The 20,288-nt window shown below is 39.8% G+C and overlaps 1 protein-coding gene across 5 annotated transcripts in view; it reads left to right on the top strand.

Moving 5' to 3' along the window:
• The window catches only part of LOC140211727 (E3 ubiquitin-protein ligase RNF38), a 134,741-nt gene that overhangs the window by 23,587 nt on the left and 90,866 nt on the right, over positions 1-20,288 (top strand). For 4 of the 5 annotated variants that reach the window (XR_011889565.1, XM_072281829.1, XM_072281830.1 and 1 more), the window contains exon 2: positions 4,465-4,535. Coding sequence is in view for 3 of the 5 variants with exons in the window: in XM_072281829.1 (XP_072137930.1) it covers positions 4,465-4,535 (71 nt within the window). In the remaining 2 variants the exon portion in view is untranslated. Of the gene's footprint in view, positions 1-4,464; positions 4,536-13,226; positions 13,335-20,288 lie in introns of those variants that run through there. The other variant, XM_072281832.1, reaches the window with a different exon arrangement.

Below are 20,288 nucleotides of genomic sequence, written 5' to 3'. Positions count from 1 at the left end.
ATTCAATTTCATTTGTAAACTGAATCTTGGTATTTATATTATGTTTAAGTTTTTGATACCAGTTCTGATGAGCAATGGTTTAAAGCCTTGTGCTGAGTTCAAACAGAATAGTAAGCACAATATGGGCCATTCGGTAGTGTTGTGCTGACCCATACAAACTTATTCCAATATCAATCTAGCCCTTCCATCCTATGTAGCACATAACTCTGCATTTTCTTATATCCTTGTGCCTATCTAAGTCTTTTAAATGTCCCTATTGTAACAGCCTCTGCCACCATCCTAACAGTACAATCTAGGCACCCAACTGTGTCTGTATGTGAGAGGGCAACCTATCTCTAACTTGTTCCCAAGATGTCCTCCATTCCCCTTACATGAATGTCCTCTGGTATTGGCCATAGACACCCTAAGGGAAAGGTACTGGCTGTCTATTTGATCTATGCCTCGTATCATCTTGTTACATCTTATTTCCTCCACTCCAAAGAAAAATGCTCTGCTTTGGCTCCTTCAGCTTGTCCTCACAAGACACATTGTCCAGTCCACGCAGCATCCTGGTAAATCTCTGCACCCTCTTTAAAGCTTGCAGATCTAATGATTCGAACAGAACTGAACCCAATACTCATTGTGGTCTAACCAGAGTTTTATAAAGCTGCAGCATTGCCACACGGCTCAGTTGCAGAATATTCTGTTGAACTACTGCTAAGTTCTATTTCTGCAGAAACTTAGTCAATTATAAGCTTGTGGATGCAACTGATGGTGTCCTGTTTGTGTTTAAGTGATTTGTATTTAAGTAATACTTTAATGTAAATATAAAATATTTATTCCTGGACCTTATGTTAGCTATGACAAGGATTCTTTAGGAACAGCTAAGGAATCTGAAATTCACAGCAGAAGTGGAGCCAATGTAGCTCTCGTGCTTTGGGAAAATCCTTAACTTATCCTGTCGATGTGCTGTATTTTCATAAACCGGTGTGTTTCACTGCATCTAATATTTGGCCAGTTTTCCTGTTAATAAACTTCAATGCAGAAATTGGCCTTTTGTCCAAGATGTCCGTGGAGACTATACTGCACACAAGCTACCTTGCACATTTCATTTGCCCACCACCCTCATTAATATATCATTTTCAATTTTTCACTCTCGCTTCTTCTGTGTTACCTCAAGTGTGATGTGTTGCCCAAATTTTAACTAATCTATGTTAAAGATGTTTCTTCTAAATCCCCATTTAACCTTGTGCCCCACAGTTCTGTTCTTTCCATCAGTGTTTCAACTATTTGTCAAAGGCATTCAAAGTATTTCAGATCGATTAAGAGGGCTTGACTCTGTTTTCTCTTTACCAGAAGAAAATAAACATCTTATTCAGCATTTTGGTAATAATATACCTTTAATGGGTTTTGCAACGCCACTAGTATCTGTTAAAATATCAACACCAGGACTGTTTGCAGCTTTCCAGATGAAATCTAATGATACAATTCTAAAGTTGCTGCTTTTCAGTTCCTTGCTGAAGAATATTACTCCTGTTCTTCTACCACCCACTAATGGCAATTATAGGTTGTTCCTTTGCTAATCTCTGAATCAAGAACAGATAGTTGCCTCCATCCACAATTTGAAAAACCTTCTCTGCCTTCTCTTCTGCTCTGTTAGTAGTCCCAGTATCTGGACAGGAATCTGTCCTCCTAATTGTATCTCTTGATGATTCTGTGAGGTACTGTCTGATGTTGTAGCCCATTCAGTAACCTTGCTTGGAGCTAAACTGGGCAAATGCATTTTACAGCTCTGTTTATAAAACTCAAAGTACTGCTGTTCTTCAGTAGAATTATTCACTTGCACTTTAAGATAATTATTTATTTAAGCTTTAGTTTATATGCACATTTCACTGTTTCAATTGAGTATATCCTTGCATTCTAACATGCAATATAATACACTATTTACATTTTCCATCTTTAGTGTCAGAAACAAATTTTAAAGATTTCCTTTGTACAGCAGCCAGATATCTATTTTCAATAACTTCCTGGTCACTCTCTCCAATCTCAGTCCGAGACTTTACTATCACAGATCTACATGCCCTCTCTCTGCAAGGAAATTTGGTGCAGTATAGAATTCGCCTCAATGTAGCTTCTCCTTCAGATATTTTTTTTTTAATCACCCCAAAAAAAACCAAATCTTTTCCTTCTATATAACTGCAGCAATAGTTGCTTTCCTTTAAGCTGGAGAGACACCCGTAAATATTTCCCTCTTGATATTATTCACTTTGCCAATCAAGGAATTTTCCTGTCCCCTGTTCGAATAGACACCAGGCCTTAACTACAAAATGTTGACTAGCATCGTTGGTTGTGTTTGTTTATCTTCTTTCCATCTGACTTGAATTAATGAGCAACACACATCATAGTTGCTGGTGAACGCAGCAGGCCAGACAGCATCTCTAGGAAGAGGTACAGTCGACGTTTCAGGCTGAGACCCTTCGTCAGGTACAGTCGACGTTTCTTGAATTCGTGTTTCGTGTGTTGCTTGAATTTCCACCTCTTCCTAGAGATGCTGCCTGGCCTGCTGCATTCACCAGCAACTTTGATGTGTGTTGCTTGAATTTCCAGCATCTGCAGAATTCCTGTTGTTTGAATTAATGAGCTCTGGCTCTCTGGCAGTGTCCCCTCTAAGGTGTGTGTGTGTGTGCGTGTGTGCATGCATCTTTATGTACTGGCGCACAAAGGAATTAAACTGCGCGCAAAAGGTTGTCACCCTCTACCTTGTTGGCATGCTAAGAATATTTCACGATCGTACACAATCACATTTCCTTTTCCAGTTTCTGATGACAACGTAGAGTTTGTGATTTATCTGCAGATCTTAGAACTGGCTTATTATCTATAGTGATTTTGTTGAAGAAATTATTGATTCACTATGTCAAATTCTAAAGAAGCAAAAGGCATGAAGCACAAAAGAACTGCTAGTTCATTTAAAGTGGAATGGCTTAATGAAACAGTAGAAACTGCTACACCAAAAGCCCATGAGGACAGGAACGTGCAGCTATGTGAAATATTTATTACAATACAGAAACTGGTGTTACCTGTGTGTATTGTCACGATGCAAAAGTTGCTGGGGAATTTGCAAGTGGGAAGAAGTGGAGTGATATTTGGAAACTTGATTTTTTAAAAGAGTAATTTAGCAAGTAAATCACATATGGATGGTGTGCAAAAGCTGCTGCGAGAAAATCCTTCATAACCCACTACAGGCCTGCTCTGTATGTTTTGTGAGAGTGCAGATGGTCGAGAGTGAAAATGATCATACCCAGAGGAAATCAAATTTCTTATTGACAGTTATTTTATTTTTTTTAAACAATGAACAACAAACTGAACTTGGTAGTTTATTATCCTTAGAATAGCTTCAGGTTTGTTTCCACTTAAAAATTCAGTTGCACATGTTGTAACTGGGTTAAAATATTGCGCAGCACATGAGTTTTGCACATCCTGGTCATTACAAGTTGGAGGGAACGTTGCTCTGTGGTACAGTATCATTGTTGGTGACCCTACTTAGTTACTGGAATAGAATGTTCAGCCTCTTGTCTGCCTGTCGTTCAGTAAGATCATGGTTCAGCTGTAACCTCAGTGCTACTTTCCTGCACTAACCTTGTATATCCCTTGATTCCTTTAATATATAAAACACTAAAGGGGGATGTAATGCTGGTGCTAAAATGCAAGCATTTTCCCTCCTAAAATCTGAGCAGTGATGTTTTTCTCTGTACTGGTCTGTCATGATTGGCCTAACCCTGTTTCTGATCACATTCTGTAGAACCAGATCATCTTATCAAACTACAAAACTTTTACCTGATTGAAGCATAAAACACAGAGGGCACATTCTAAAAAGAACATGGTTACATGTTATAAGAACATAGAATGCACAGGGAAAAAAAAACACATCAGAACCAGTCCTGACTGTGTGGGTTCAAACCAAATATCCTGTCGTTAAAGAAATTAATTCTGTCCAGTTTAGAAATTATTAATTTAGATCTGTTTTTACAAAAAATAAAACACTTTAGACTTCAGAGATGAGCAGCTCGGAAACAGGCACCTTAACCCACCACGTCCGTGCTGATACTTTTAGTTTCTCTGCACATGCACAGAACTTTATTCTTCTCTTGCCTATTTAAATACCTGTGTAATTGTATCTTAAGTCTCGTAATCCACCACCTCTTCTAACAGTGCATTCCAGATATCACATAGATCCTCTTCAAAGCTCCTTTCCCTCTCTTCAACCTGTCCTCCATAAGCCTGATTCTGTTGTTATTTTGTATATTTTTGGCTTTTGATCACCATTTGATATGGAAATACATGGAAGGTTCAAATTAAGTTTAAATATTTTAATATTTCAGATTTTTCTTTAATATAAAACAGGGTTTGAGTTCTTGTGAGAAATTAGAATGAACAAGTTTACGTTTGACAATAATTTTACTCAATTATGACTTTTATTTTAAATAGGTGGCATGGATCCTTCCTTTCAGTATCACCCGAGTCCTCATGACCTACCTTTCATTGAAGATAGTGATAAGGTGAGATGTACTTAATTTTGTACCTTCTTGAAAAAATGGAACAAAATTGATTTGTAATGCATCCTGTTGATTACATGTTTATATATAATAAATATATGTATATAATTTTTTTGTGGCTCCATTCCCATAAACATTCAGATTTAAGTTGTTGGTCTAGTGTTTGCTGCCCGTCTCCCCATGCCGGTAAGCATGATGTTATCAGAACATGGAACAAAACAGCACAGAAACAGGGCCTTCAGCTCATAATGTTCCAGCCATTTAAACCCTGAACTGATCATCCCTTCTGCCCACAAATAGTCCATATCCTTCCATTTCCTACACATTTATGTGCCTATTTAGGAGCTTCTAAAATGTCTTTCACATCTGCCTCTACCACCACCCCTGGCAGCCACTGTGCCTTCTATTATCATTATTTTTTTTTTTTTTTTTACAGCTGCCTGGACCAATCATTGCTCTGAGCAGGAAATTTTTACAAGGCCTAAAAACTGCATGGCACTTTAAATGTTTTTTTTCTCTAATATTCACTCTATGGATATTTAGAACAAAAACTGAAAAATCACATACTTTTACATTAATTGAAGGGTATAATGAAATACAGTACAACAAAGAAAATCTTCTACGTTTCGTAAACTTTCATAGCTGGGTCCAGTCCCAGCTGTGTGGCAACAAAGGCTATATGCACAGGAGCATTTCAGTTACTGCGTGGCTGCATATCTGCACAGCTTAGAGGGAACAGTGCCGGTGCACGTTGCAGGCACCGACCACCTTCTCTATTTTAAAAAAAACTTGCCCTGCACATCTCCTTTTGCCCTCTTACCTTAAATGCATGCCCTCTGGTATTAGACATTTCGACCCTGGGAAAAGGACCCTGGCTGTCCAGATTCTGCCTACCCTAGGCTTTATAATTTCCCTACTCTTGATCTCAGTGCCTTGACTAATAAAGTCAAACAGGCTACAAGCCCCCTTTAACACCCTATCAACCTGCACAGTCACTTTCAGGGAGCTATGGACTTGAACCCCAAGATTCCTCTGTACATTACAACTGTTAATGGGCCTTGCCATTAATGTTATACTATCCCTTTACATTTGACCCTGCAATGGACCCTACAGTAATAAACTGCTGTCTCTTAAACTATTGTATGTACACTTGTGAACTGGCTCAAAATACAGGAGGACACTTGTTAAATGAGATTGATGGGGAAAAATTAAATTAATTACACCAAGATGAAAACTAAGGGGAATGCACAGTACAGCTGGGTCTGAAGTAACTTTCAGAAAAGACCATCAGCTTTTCATATTCATTTCTGGGGAAAGTGGAACATTGATATTGAATAGGTTATTAATATGTAATTTCTGAATTACCATCTACTTTACCATTTTAGCTTAAGTGGTTCAATCAAAACATTATTCCTTTTTAATATTAATATACAATACTGTGCACATACTTGATTAGCATTTTACAATTGCATTAAAAATTTCAAAACCAGAGTGCAAAACTAGGAAAAATCATGTTTCCACAGTTCTTGTTTTTAGTTTTAATTACCTTGATTTGAAGAACTTTTTTCAGGATATTATTAATTTTCAAAATTCTGACGTTTTTTAAATATGAAGGTCATTCACAGGTAATGTGCAATGTTGTTTAGGTCTCATTTACCACGTGTGATAAATGTGACTGATATTGCTCTGTGACCTCGAGTTCAGTTTTCTTTCATCTACCTGCTGCCTCTGTGCCTCTGGGAGATGGAGGTACCAGTTTTGGGGCACTGGCTAAGAAGCCTTGTTGAGTTGTGCCAGTGCACAAGGCCACATTCCATCACATCCTGATTACAGACATCCCACCCTGCAAAAACTCATTTCAGGGAGGTAGCACCATCAATCTGCGGGAGACTTCCGGGAGAGGTGGCAATAGGGTAGCTTCTTAGCAGCTGGCCGTTAGCTATGCTAATGAACGAATGACACCTGTTAAACTCAACTCAACGTGTCTTTTACAGTCTTAACCCACCATGGGCAATAGAAAGGTCACTGTTGCAAACAGTGCAGTGGGCAACACTGTCATTATTTTTGACCCCTATTAGGCAGAGGTACACTTTAGTGTAGTCTGGGGTGACGTACGTTTCATATTTTCTTTTTTTTGGAACACTCTCACTCTTGCTCTCTCGCTCGTGCTCGCTCTCTCGCGCTTGCTTTCTTGCTCGCTCTCGTGCTCTCTCTCGTGGTTGCTGTCACTCGCGCTTGCATTCTTGCTCTTGCTCGCTCTCGTGCTCTCTCTCGTGGTTGCTGTCACTCGTGCTTGCTTTCTTGCTCTTGCTGTCACTCTCGTGCTCTCTCACTCTCTCACTCGCGCTGGCTGTCTCGCTTGCTTTCTTGCTCTTGCGCTCGCTCTCTCACTCTTTCTTGCGCGTTCTCTCACGCTCACTCTCAAAAAAATCAATTTCCGGGACATTGTATATAATTTGCGGGCATCAGGGAGCCACTATTAATATGCAGGAGACTCCCAGAACTTCTGGGAGAGGTGGGATGTCTGTGATTATGTTGGGGTGAAAAGCTTTAAGGAGACTTGAGAAAGATCATGAATGATTTTTTATCTCAGTATCACCTTCCTGAACAAATCCTATATCTCTTGGTTGCTTAATAGTCTATCTGTCTGTCAATCTCTGTCTAGAGTGCAGGCCTGGATACCTTAACTACTTCTTGTATGACGAATCTACTGTCCCAGAAATCAAATAAGTGAATTCATCAGGAATGAGGATACCAATAGGGGGAAAAAGCTCAAAGGTTCATTTATTATCAAAGTATACAACTCTAAAATGCTTCATGTTCAGATAGCCACAATCCATGAAAGAAAAGAACAGCAGTGCGATCATCAACCTCCCCAAATCATTCCTCCCTGCACAAAAACAAAAAAAAAATCGGGACAGGCACATTGACCCCCAAATCCCCTCCCCTGCACACAAAAAACAAGAAAGATCGGGTGAAAAACACAATATTTAAAAAAAACCCATAAAACTGAAAAAGTCTATAGTCCAAGTCCATATCCAAAATGCAGAAAACCCTGGGTAACCTTCTCCAGGGGCACTGGTAGCCTTTCCCCTCACTGATGGCAGAGCAATCCCCCAGCAATCACAAGATAGTCTCTCCTCCCCAATAGCAGAGCGATTTATTTATTTTTCTCCCCTGCCCCAGCTATCAAAAGGCAGGTAAGCCCACATTCACCTCAATGTTTCAATCTCCCTTGTTGCTTTAATCATCAAACAATGGAAACTTTAATCGGTGAAATAGTCAGCCTTTGACATACCCTGGTGTTTCAGTAGCTGGACCAGTTAAGTTTCTGATCAATTGTCATCTACAAGTCGATGATGTTGGATGATTTGACAATAGTACTGCCATTGAATATTGATGGAAGGTGATTCAACCCTTTCTGGAGATAGTCATGCAATGGCACCATGATTATCACTGATCTTGCTAATCCTGATATATGCAACTAACTTCTGCTTCATTATCCAAGATGTTGCAAATAAAGTTAAACATCTTAGAACCATCAGTAAATATTCTATCAATTCTTACCTTGTATAGGAAAGATTACTAATAGAAGAGCAGTTGATATTTGGGCTAAGAATAGAGCCCTAGGGCAAGACTGGCCTGTCACAGTTACAACCTTGCTTTGTGCTAGGATTGTCTCCAATCAGGTGATTTTCCTTGAATTTGAGTTTTACTCAAATCACATTTCTTCAGATAACAGCATTCATTCTTCTCTTGCTTCTGGTATTTGGCTTTTATTTCTGCTTACACAAAGCTGCAATTAAATCTAGTGTGGAGTGCTCCCAACAGAACTCCAAGCATTACTGAGCAACGTGCCAGTGCTGCACCATTCCTCACCTTTGATAATAGTGCTTCATGCTGTGACACTGGGAAAATATAGCCTACTTCATCTCTTGGCATATCAGCTCCATCGCCAGCACAGCCTTTGTTTGATTGAGGAAAATGATTTCTGAGGATAAAGACATCAGACTGGGTCCAAAATTCATTGTTTACCGGGTAGCAGTAACCCCTACCCTCCACCGTGCTTCTGAGACCTTAAGTACCTACAGCACGCGTCTCGAAGCACTGAAAAAAATACAGCCAATGCTCTCATTGCAACTTCATTGGAAGGAAAAGGGAACCAGTGTTAGAAAGTTGTAACACAATCGAGGAAACCAAAATAGTTTCAGAAAGTAAAAATGATGATTTACAAATTTGCTTGTGTTTTATTAAGGATGGAATCAACAGGGTGAATATAGTGTATCTGGATTTTCAGCATCTGGTAGCAGTACATTGCAATACAAAATAAAAAAAACTAAATTACATTAAGAATTATATATAAAAATTAAATAACTAGTGCCAAAAGAGGGAGAATAGTGAGATAGTGTTCATGAATTCATTGTGCATTCAGAAATCTGATGGCAGAAGGGAAGAAACTGTTCCTGAAATGTTGAGTGTGCGTCTTCAGACTTGTGTACCACCTCCTCAATGGTGAAATGAGAAGAGGGCACGTCCCGGGTTATGGGGGCCCTTGATGATGGATATAGCCTTTTGAGGCATCACATTTTGAAGGTGTGCTCTTCGCTGGAGAGACTAGCAACCATGATGGAGCTAGCTGACTTTACAGCTTTTAACAATCCTGTGCACTAGGGCGGATTCGTAGGTTAGCTGTGTTCTGCAAATGATCACTAATGCAGGTAATTGGAAGAATCTGGAGGAAGTTGAAATGAATGCTGGGAGAATCAAAAGAAATGGGAAAATTATAGAATTAGGTCATATAGAGAGACAGCTTCTCTATCTCACTGAAGAATATGATTCTGATTAACATTATGGATGCCAAGAGGATAATTTCCCTTGACGTGTTACCTAGTACAGTGGGGCGGGGGGAGGTGTGTGTAGTCGCAGTTTCTGATGTGGAATCTTTGTATATATTCAAACAGTTAATAGCCACTAGAACTGCAAAGGAGTCGAGTATGGAAAAGAGTTGGAGGTGCTATTAAGGTCAAGAATGGATCAGCCATGATCTATTTTAATGTCAGAGCATGTTCAAGGGATTGATCTTCTTCCTGTTTCTTTGAATATGTTCTTGTATATTACTATATTTCATGAAAAGTGAATCTTTGTTTTTTTTAATGTTAATCCTGACTTGCCAGAGGACCAAATAGACAAGAAAAAGCATAATAAAATCTCTGCTCTCGGTGCAGACAAGAGGTCGATTTTGATCTCTTAAGTCATGCAATTATCATTTACTGAGAATTAAGTGGTTTTTCAGATTGTAAAATTTAAAGGTTTACTTTCACCATCCCACAGAGATTGTCTGACTACTTTGGCAAAGGTCACAGTTCATATTAAATTTCATGATTTGAATACCTTCACAATACGTTGATGAATGTGTTATGCTGCTAGGGAACTCTGCAGTTCTGTATTCTTAAAATAGAAATTCTCATGATCCCAGAGCTTGTCTGAGTATTTCTGGGTCTTCTCACAGTGCTCTTAAACTCTGTGTCTTTATTTAAAAACCGAAATGAACACTTTATCCCAGTGTCATTCTGCTCTGAGGTTCTTCAGCGCATTCCCAGATCCCCAGATAGTTCAATTATTAATGTTTCTAGAAATGATAAGTAATATAAAACAAATCTTTTTATATAAAATTGAACTGAGTCTGCACCAAAAAATGGTTACTCAAAATCTATATCCTGCTGAATACATTGCATTATCTGCAAACATACCTTTTTTAAAAAAAACACTATAGCAGCTCATGCTAAGGAATTGGGAGATGGGTGGGGGTAGAAGATATTTTTCTTGTGCAATTTTACAACGGTCTCTAAGACGAAAAAAGGTAAAATAAAGATCTGATCCAATAGGTTGGTGTTCAGCATATCCAACAGAATACCTGTATGGGTATATTTAAGTAGTGAACAAATGGTTGATAAAGTTGGTGGTGGTCTCTGCATAAATCTTATGGCTGCTTTATAAGGAGTTAAGAGGTGACATTTCCAGTTTGTCTCTTGCCTTGTTAGCTCACTCTATCACAAGTAAATGTGGATTGTGTGTTTGACAAGAGTTTTTTGTTTAAAAGTTCTTTCTCTGTAGCTGCATAATGTTACAGGATGTGCAAAGACCGTGGTGAAGAGCTGCAGTCTAGAGTACTGCTGTTACTGGACACAGAGGCTGATCCCCCTGGAACAGCCTCAAATCCTTCCTGGGTGTATTGTTTAAGGAGGAAACGTTAGTGGTCTTCACATATTGTAATGGAATGGAGCAACAAACAAAATGAATAGTGAACATTTTGGGTTGCAACCCATCATCTGTACAGCAATTTAATGCGTTGCTTGGTATGGTGAGTGTGAATAATGACTTGTATTTACTTGATATTATGGGTCACTCTTTATTTCCTGTGTCCTCTGTAAGCAAACTTGTATATTCCTTCCTCTGGGTGCTCCAAATTCCTCGCACAGTACAAAGACGTACTGGTTAGAAGGTTAATTGGTCATTGTAAATTGCCTGTGGTTTGGCTCGGTTCCCAACCTGGGTCCACAGATCCCTCAGTTAATGGTAGGGGTCTGGTCTGTGGCATAAATAAGGTTGGGAACCCCTGGGCTAGGGTTAGGTCAGTGTGTTGCTGGGTGGCGTGGCTCGTTGGGCTTGAATGGCCTTTTCCACACCATGTTTCTAAATAAAATAAGTAAAACTAAAATACTTCTGAGGAATAAAAAAGTGTAGATGAGAGATGCCATCTGCCTGTGCACATACTTGAATGATGTAGTTGAGGGCTTGATTAGTGGTTGGCAAACATCTGTCTCAGAGGACAATTTGGGGGGGGGGGGTGATGATCATCACAAGCCTCGGTGGAAGGAATGGAGATCCTGAGATGCCCGGTCGTCAAGATCCCCCTCTCGGCCTCACCAGTGTAGTCCAAAGGAAAACTTAAGAAGCAATACTCTTGGTACCGGCTTGGCTGCAGGAGCTGCCGGAAGGATGTTCAATGACGTCCAGCCACCTTAGGGGCTGCACTCCAGAATTAGTCTGGGTTTATTCCTGTAGCCTTTGTCTCTCCTGAGGCTGCCCACAAGACAGTAGGGCTATTTCCCCATGGGTGTGCCCATCCTGTAGTTCAGCCCGAGTCTGAAAGGAGTTCACTTTCTGTGTGTCGCCAGCAAGGAGGCACTACGTGGGGCTTGCCATTGGAGAGGCTATGTACTGGCTGGGAGAGGCTTACACATTCAGCTCTCCTTTTCGCAAGACTGCTAGCCAGTGGTGAAAGCTGACAGTGAGAGCGACAAGCACTACCCACTGCACTACCACACTAGACGCATCACAATGACCATTATGACACCGGGCTTTGTAAGTTTAAAAGGGAGAAAGTAACAAAAAGATAGGCTAGTAAGGTTTGAAAGGTATCGTGCCTTCACCAGCTAACATCACCGTCGTTTGTGTCATTATCTAACATTCCTGTGGTTTCTTGGTATTTTTGATTTCTAACTTTGCCTAGTTATGATGAAATATCAGCCTGATGTTGTTGCCTGGTTGCTGTTTGACTTGTGCAGTATTTCTACCTTCTTCCCTTTTTATTTCAGGTTTCCAGCATCTACAGAATTTTTGTTAGCTTTACCTGGAATTCCAAACTAAATTGTGGCTGTGCAAATATCGCTGCTATTTGTCTTAAACTTGAAAGCCATGGTTATTCTCGCCAGACATCCTTGCTAACCGTTTCTCCTTTTTTTTTAAAAAAAAGAATTGGGCGTAAAAATCTGTGTGATAGGAAATAGATGGTGCCATTGAACTATGTGACCAATTGCGATATCTTTCAGACAGTTCATGAATCTACTTCTACTTTCAAATATGATTCTACCACACTGTTGGAACCTGTGATTCACATTTTGCTGTGTTTTCGGGCCGATTGAGAGATCTGTCTCCGAGGAAGTTTGGTGAGGTTTTGAGCGGAGGGTGCGGCCTAGAGACTAGTGCAAGCGAGCCCGTGATCAACTCCATTTCTCTCCGGTTAAAGCATGGAACACGATTGAAATCATCGAGGACAAGAGCAGAAGGCGAGTGGGTGTTGAGTGCCACCTACCTGCATTTGATTGGTTTCCCTCTCCCTCTGACTCATTGCTGCTGGAGTCAGGTGCCTGTGTTTGACCAGTTCTCTCTTCTCCCCCCCCCCCCCCGCTCGATTCTGCCAGAGTCTTGTTAATTGGGCATGATTTAAACAACAGGGTTTGTGGATTGGACTCCGTAGCTCATGTTATGTATTTTCTGGTTATTCCTTTCTCAGATTGTTATTTTGTGAGATTTTGATCGGAGTGGACTGGCTGTGCGGCATGCAGTCAATGAAGGACACAACACTAAATTGAACTGAACATTCCTAAACTGTTTCAATGACTCTGTGATGTTTTATGTTCTGTGTTTTTTGCCTTTTGCTCGATTTGTTCTTTTTTTGTGTGTGTTGAGTGTTTGATGTTTTCTTTGAACAAGTTCCATAATGTTTCTTAGCTGTCTGTGGGGAGGACGAATCTCAGGGCTGTCTATTGCATACATACAGTATTCTGATAGTAAATGAACTCCGAGTCTTCGACCTGCTGAGGCAGGGGGCAGGATCGTATTCGCGTGACGTCACCCAGAATGGGCCCGCCCCCGGGCCAGCCCATTGTCCCTTGGTGTGTAGGGGGAGGCGGTGGCGGCGGGGAGAGCGGAGCGGATCGCGTCGGGTCGGGTCGGCCGGGCTCGAGCACGATGCGGGACCAGGCGAGGAGACGGGCGCCAGTAACTTGTCCACAATAGGTACGGATAACCGTGACAGAATGGACAAATGTAACCAACTTCACGCATTTGACCTATCTCCTCGCTTCATTCGGTGCTAAAGGACTTGCATGATTCTGCCAAGCTGTTTCATGAATAATAATAATAATAAAACTAGTTTACTCTGAAGCAGGCCCGGGCCTGTGCTAAAGTACCTCCTCCTTCACACTATGGCCATACGCAGGGGTGCCGACGGCCCCTTCTTGTGTTGGAATTATACGCGGCGGCGGTGGCCCACCGGTCCTTTTGTTTGCGAGCTTTCTGATTTGAAAAAGTTACTAAGGGCTCCGGTTCCCGGTCAGTGGGGCTGGGGTGAGAGCTCCGCGCCGACCCCCCAAAGCCGACACTATGGAGGCGCAGACAAAAGAATCCGCAGCGGCTCCCGGTGGATGTGTGGGGCAACGGGGAGGGAGGAACCGGGACCAGTCCCTAGGTCTGCCTACTGTACACCGAGAGCTGTCCCGGATGAGTCAACGGGGAGTGACTACCTTTGCGTCCCATCCATTCTGTTTCTTTATTTTTTATAATGCGAACTGAAACGACGATGGAATCCCTGCAATCGGCAGTTGCGAGGTTCCCATTTACTGTACTTGTGTCTGCGGTGTATTGTATCAGTTGCACACCCACCATATCCCGATGGAAACATTGAATTCAGATCATTTTCTGCTTGGATGCATAATTTCACGCAATCTGCCTATTTGCTCTGCCGCTGCTTTTGACAATGTTTTGTAGGTGTTATTAGGGTGAGTGTTTAAAAAAAAATAGAGGGGGGAAATAATTATTTTCTGTTCTTCATATTTTAGTTTTATTTTTCGTAAAAGATGCCACTTACACGTTAATCTTGATTGCAAATATTCAGCGTTGTAGTGATGTAAACCTAAATGGTATCGAATAAAGTATTCTACAAGCAACAAACAATTTGCTGAAGGAACTTAGCGGGTCTAGCAGTAATAGTGGGAGGTAAAACTGTCGATGTTTTGGGTTGAAACCCTAAATCAGGACTACAACTTTATTCAGTGCCGGCTTTAAAGTAAGCTGCATTTTGAAGAAGCACGACTGAGGTTTCATGTGTGAAAGTATTTATCTCTGATTAACGTTTATGAACTACTTCCTTCCACCCAAAATTTGTCAGCCTAGTACTTGACACTGAATGCCAATGATAAACGGGGTTCTGCAGATTCTGGAATTCTTGAGCAAGAGACAAAATACTGGAGGAACCCAGCAAGTTAGGCAGGATCTATCAGGGAGAATGAACAGTTGACATTTTGGCCAGACTAGAAAGGAAGGGAGTGGAAGCCAGAATAAGGAGATAGAAGATGATAAGTGAAACCAGATAAGGGGCAATGGCTGTTTGGTGGAGGGCAATGATGCGTGAAGCTGGGAGAGGATAGATGCAAGGGCTGAAGAAGGAGGAATCTAATAGGAGAGGACAGTGGACCATGCAAAAAAAAAAGGAGGGGAGCCAGAATGGGGAATGGAAAAAGATAGGAGAAGGAGGGTGGTGTAAAAATTAGCGGAAGTTAGGAGAAATCAATGATGCCATGAGGTTGAAAGTACCCAGATAGAATATGAGGTGTTGCTCTTCCAACCTGAGTTTAGCCTCATCATACTTTTGCATAATAACGTGGTTATTGGAGCAGCAGTGCCCTCTGAAAAAAGGATTTCTGCTTTATAGGAACAGGTTAATCAAAATACTGCCTCTTTAGTTAAATGGATTGAAGAATCCTTGCACAAGTGCGTAGTGTGTAACATCAGCTGTTTATGCTAATGTAGATGTTAGACTAAATATGAAAATGCAGGAAAATGTTGGGTGATCTGAGACGGGGAAAACAAACGGGCGATTTTAATTATTATGAACGAATTTTCAGAGCTAGAGATCTGGTTGGGTATTCATAAATCATGTACTTGTAAAGCTTATTATAGTTTATCCTATATTGTGGCTAAAAATTTGAAGTACCTACTCTTTGAATGCTAAATTTCTTGAAGATATACCTGTGGTATTGACGAGGAACAGGAAAAGTAGATGACTTCATCGCTGCTGAGGAAAATAGTTCCATTCAAGCATATTCTCAGCCTGTTTTTTTTGTCAATCACATGCTCTAAGAGCCTTGGGACATTTTACCAAGGTGAGCAGTGGGAAACAGATAAGGTATGTTGATATCAAATATGAACCATCTTGCTCAGCCTCAAAATATTGTCAGGGAGAGGGCATAAAATCACTGATTGGGTTTGGTTCCGTGGAGGACTGAAGTTTTACTTATAAAATACTGGTCCTGAATTAGTTGTCTGTAGTGAGCCATCTGTAAATACTGCATATTTGTATGATAAGATTGCACCTGTCTTTTATTTATTTCTTTTAGCCAACCTATTGGAAAATGCTAACTTTGGTTGCTATTGATTGGAAGTTTTAAGAGGAAATAAACTCTGAAATGGACTTGAATCTTTTAAAGTGGGAATATGTTAATATCAGTTCCTCGTGTTTGATCTGGAAAAGAGCATCTCTCAGGTCCAAGTAGCTATGTGTAGTGTGAAACCAATGATAAAGCATTGCCAGTGCATGAACGTCCATATTTGTATGTGACTTTCTTAATGTGCTGTCCATTATGCTAGGAAATACTAAGGAGGAACTGCTGACAGTTCATTATAGTATCTAGTCTGTAGGTTTGATTAAATTGGAGAAAAATTCAAATTCTGTTTTAGAATACAGAGTTTATGTGCTGTTTTCTTAATATCCTGATTTGGAGCCTTTTTACATTTGTTTGACACCTAATGACCAAGAAAAATGTAAATTTCTTTTGAGTTGTGAAGGCAAAGGAACAATTCATAGGGAGTACTTTCATATTAAAGGCTCTTCCATGCATCTCAATAAGTAATCAATTCACCATGTATCTACATATGGACTTGTAAAATATTTTTGGCCCTATCGGTATCTGGAATTTGAAATTTTTCAAACAGCTGAGTTTGGTATTTTAGTTTGGGGATGCCATAGTTGCAATATTGTTTCCTAAAATGGATTACTGATGGGTTGAGTTTTGTGTAAATGTAATGCTGATTGTATGTACAGTGCCTTGGAAAAAGTATTCAGCCCCCAACCCCTTGTACACATAAATCAGTATTACAACCAGAGATTTTGATCAAGGTAACTGAGATTTTTATTTCTGAATCACATACTCCTTTTCTCCCCCAAAATAGGGAAAATTGTAAAGCATGAAAAACTAAGGATTCACAAACTGAAATGTTAAAAGTTCAAAAGTATTCATTCGCCTTTGCTCAGTACTTAGTTGAACCACCTGTAGCAGCTATTACAGCTAGTTTTGTTGGATAAGTCTATATTATCTTTGCACAACATGATGGAGCAAGGTTTTCACACTCCTTTCAAGTTACTGAAGCTGTGCCCGGTTAGTTTGGGAGTGGTGTTGGACAGCAATCTTGAGGTCTTGTCGGAGTTGTTCAATTGGGTTAAGGTCAGGAGTCTTGACCGGGCCACTCGAAGACATCAGTTTTCTTAATTTGAAGCCATAGTTGCTCTGGCAGTTTGCTTTGAGTTGTTGTTCTGCTGAAAGACTAACCTCCTGGCTAAAGCTGTCTTGCAGAGGTAGCAGGTTTTTAATCTAGGATCTCTCTGTATAAGCAGCATTCATCTTCCCATCAATCCTGACCAGGTTTCCAGTCCTTACTGCTGAAAAGCATACTCATAGCTTGCTGCTACCTCCATCATACTTTATAGTAGGGATGGTTATCAGGCTGATGCACAGAATTGGACTTATACCACATGTACTGCTTAGTGTTGAGGCCGAAAGTTCCAGTTTAGTCTCATCTAACCACAAGACCTTCCACATGTTTACGGTATCTTCTAAATTACACTTTGCAAAGTTTTTACAAGCAAACATGCTTTTTCTTTTGGCCAGGGCTTCTTCCTTGCCACTTTTCCATAAATACCCCTTTTGCGCAAGGCCTTGGAGATTGTGGAGCTATGAATGTTATCTCCAGTTGCAGCCAGTGACTTCTGCAACTCGCTCAGAGTGACTGTTGGTGCCACAGTAACCTCTTCTACAAGTGCCTTTCTTTTCCGGTGACTAAGTTTGGAGGGGCAGCCTGACCTAGGCAGTGTGACTGTGATTTCATATTTTTTCTGCTTTTTCCACAGTGGACTGCACTGAGCTCCAAGTTATGTTCAGTGCCTTTGAGATGCTCTTGTACCCTTTCCCAAATTTGGGCTTCTCTGTAATCATTTTCCTGATTTGTCTTGAATACTCTTTTGCCCTCATTTTGGTTTGGTCTGTTGAAAGCCTACCATACATTACAGAAAGAGGGAGCATTTATTCTTATGTTTTCATTGAAAACAGGTGATCCTCCATTTTCTACATCAACAAATTGGGTGAGTTGGTAAGGTAATATACAATATATTGCACCTGAGGAAAGTTAACATAGTAATTACAAAGGGCATGAATGCTTTTTGTGCCTAAATTTTAGTTTTTAATTTTTAGAAAATTGTAGACAGGTTTTGGAATTTTTCTTTTTGATTTCACATGATGCACAATGTTTTAAGAATTGGTTCAAAAAATCCTTCAATATATTTTAAATTTAGAAAATGAGACAGAAAATGTGAAAATAGTTCTGGGATGAATACTTTTTCAAGGCATTGCCTTTACATGATTTATCAAAGGTAGTTCTGGAGCATAAACTAATAACATATTCAGGATATTCCCTTATATTAAAAGGAGACATTATATATTAGAAACGAAGAGTAGGCCACGTTACCCCTTTGTCCTTTTGTTTAATATGATCATGCCCGATTTAATTGCAAATTCTATTTTATATTCCTCTGGTAACTTGTCATCCACTTGTTCATCAAGAATGAACTCTGCTTTAACCTATTCAAATATTCTGTTTCTACCACTTTTTTGAGGGAGAATTCCAAAGAGTCATGACCCTTGAGAAAAAATCTCACTTTGTCTGTCTAAAATAGGTTAGACCTTATTAGGAACCTCCAGTCTGTATTCTCTTAAAAAGAAATATCCAGTTTGTATCTTCTCTTTCAACTCCTGTCAAGTAGTTTCATGCCTACATATAAAATTAAGCAATGTCATACTTCATTTAAAAGAAAATGAGAGAAGGTTTCGGCAATATCCCCTATTTATGATTTTGTCCAAGTTAACTAAAAATCTGCAAAATTACGGTGTTCTGGAGTAAGTCTATTGATCTTAGTCTGTAGATATTTGAAGTTTTAATATCCAGTCCAAACATCTTTTCAGTGAAGTGATTCATATGGTTTTACAATATATGTTTAGTCAGCAATGTTAAATATTTTTTAACCTTGAGTTGAGAGCGCAAACAAATATTTTCATGATTGTTTCAAATATCGTTTTTCAATTTGAAAGTAGTGATGGTGTCTGTAGTAAAATCAGTATTAGTGCAAGGCAAACTTCTAAGGAGTTAGATTTTGCTCTTTCAGTTTCTACAGTTATTAGTTGCCCGTTGGTTATTCATTGGCATATGTAAAAATTGCAAACTATAAACAAAACTGTATTGATATGTGGTATGACTTCATATAAATGATTTTGTCCTGGAATATTTAACTATCATAACCATTGTTTCCAGTTTAAAATGCTTGGAGAAATGGTAATGAAACAATCTTAATTTAATTACTATAAATATTACAACTTCCTTTTGAGTAACCATGGTTACTTTTATCATTTTTTTTGCCTGGACTGCAATTAATGTTTCATGATAGTTTCATTTGTAGCCAAACAAATTGGATAAGCATTTAAAGTATGTTCTGGCTTAAATTAATTGTTCTGCTCATGTTGTTCTACATACTTGGAAAAGTGTAAACTATAAATAACTAGATCAGAAGGTGGTTAAATGTGAGCAAGCAAAGTGTAGTTCTTGGAGGTGGATACCACTGCCCCTTCGTGGCTTCATTAATTTAGATCTAGTCTTGGTAGTATGAATTTGCCAAAAATATAGTTTGCACATCTATGGAATATATGATATAAGAGATGGTTAGTAAGATGATAAGCCAAGAAAGTGTTCAGTATTGTAAGTTGGTATTTATTGTTTTAAAAAAATGTAAATTATGTGTGCTGGTAATATAGAATGGATGACTTGCAGGTTTTCCAGCATAAATGCACTTCAAACAAGCCCTTTAACTCAAAAGTCTACACTGCCATCAGTTTGTCATCTGTGCTGATCCTATTTATCAGCATGTAATCCATGGCACTTCAAGGGCTTGTCTTCAAATTTTAACAGAGCATTTAGGGTAGAATACTTGAGATTTGCTTTCTGATTTATGGATAAGTTCAAGGCTGCAGTGGATTTCCTGACTATCGGGAAATGGATTGTTATGAGAATTGTGTAGGTAAGCTGACAGAGGCAAAGCTCAGATTGACCCTGATCTTATTAAATAGTAGACATTTTGTGTAGAACTTAAAAAACCAGTGTGGCAGTAGTCTATATAAATTTTTCATAATTTCTAATGTACCCAAAAATTATGAAAAACATATGTTTGCCATCCAGACAGATCATTCCATACATAAGTACACTGAAGTTGTGGAAAAGCGGGGGAAAAGACAATACAGGTATAGTGTTATAGTTATAGAGAAAGTTAATGTTAATGGCTCTGTCTGTCTAAGTAGACAATGGATGCGCCTGGTTTAGGACTCGGTTGGGTGTGGAACAGCGTCGCCTGCGGCTGAATAAGCCGATTCCTGAGTGGCAGTCTTTGGCACAGCTGCTGCACACGAAGGCTGATGGCTGCGGCTGGGTAGTCACTGCCGCAGCTTTCCTTCTCTCTCTTCTGTCCAACCACAGTCGAGTTTGTTTTTGCTCTGCATTGGTGATGCCTGTACGTCCAGCCTGTCGCCAGGTGCAGCGATTTGCAGCCGTCTCTTCCCGAGTGTCCACCCTGGTATCAGCAGACTTCAGGTCACGTTT

The sequence above is a fragment of the Mobula birostris genome, chromosome 17 (genome assembly GCF_030028105.1).
Source record: "Mobula birostris isolate sMobBir1 chromosome 17, sMobBir1.hap1, whole genome shotgun sequence".
NCBI classification, from domain to species: domain Eukaryota; kingdom Metazoa; phylum Chordata; class Chondrichthyes; order Myliobatiformes; family Myliobatidae; genus Mobula; species Mobula birostris.
The sequence above is the reverse complement of the archived record's forward strand: the minus strand, read 5'-3'. Positions and strand labels throughout refer to the sequence as shown.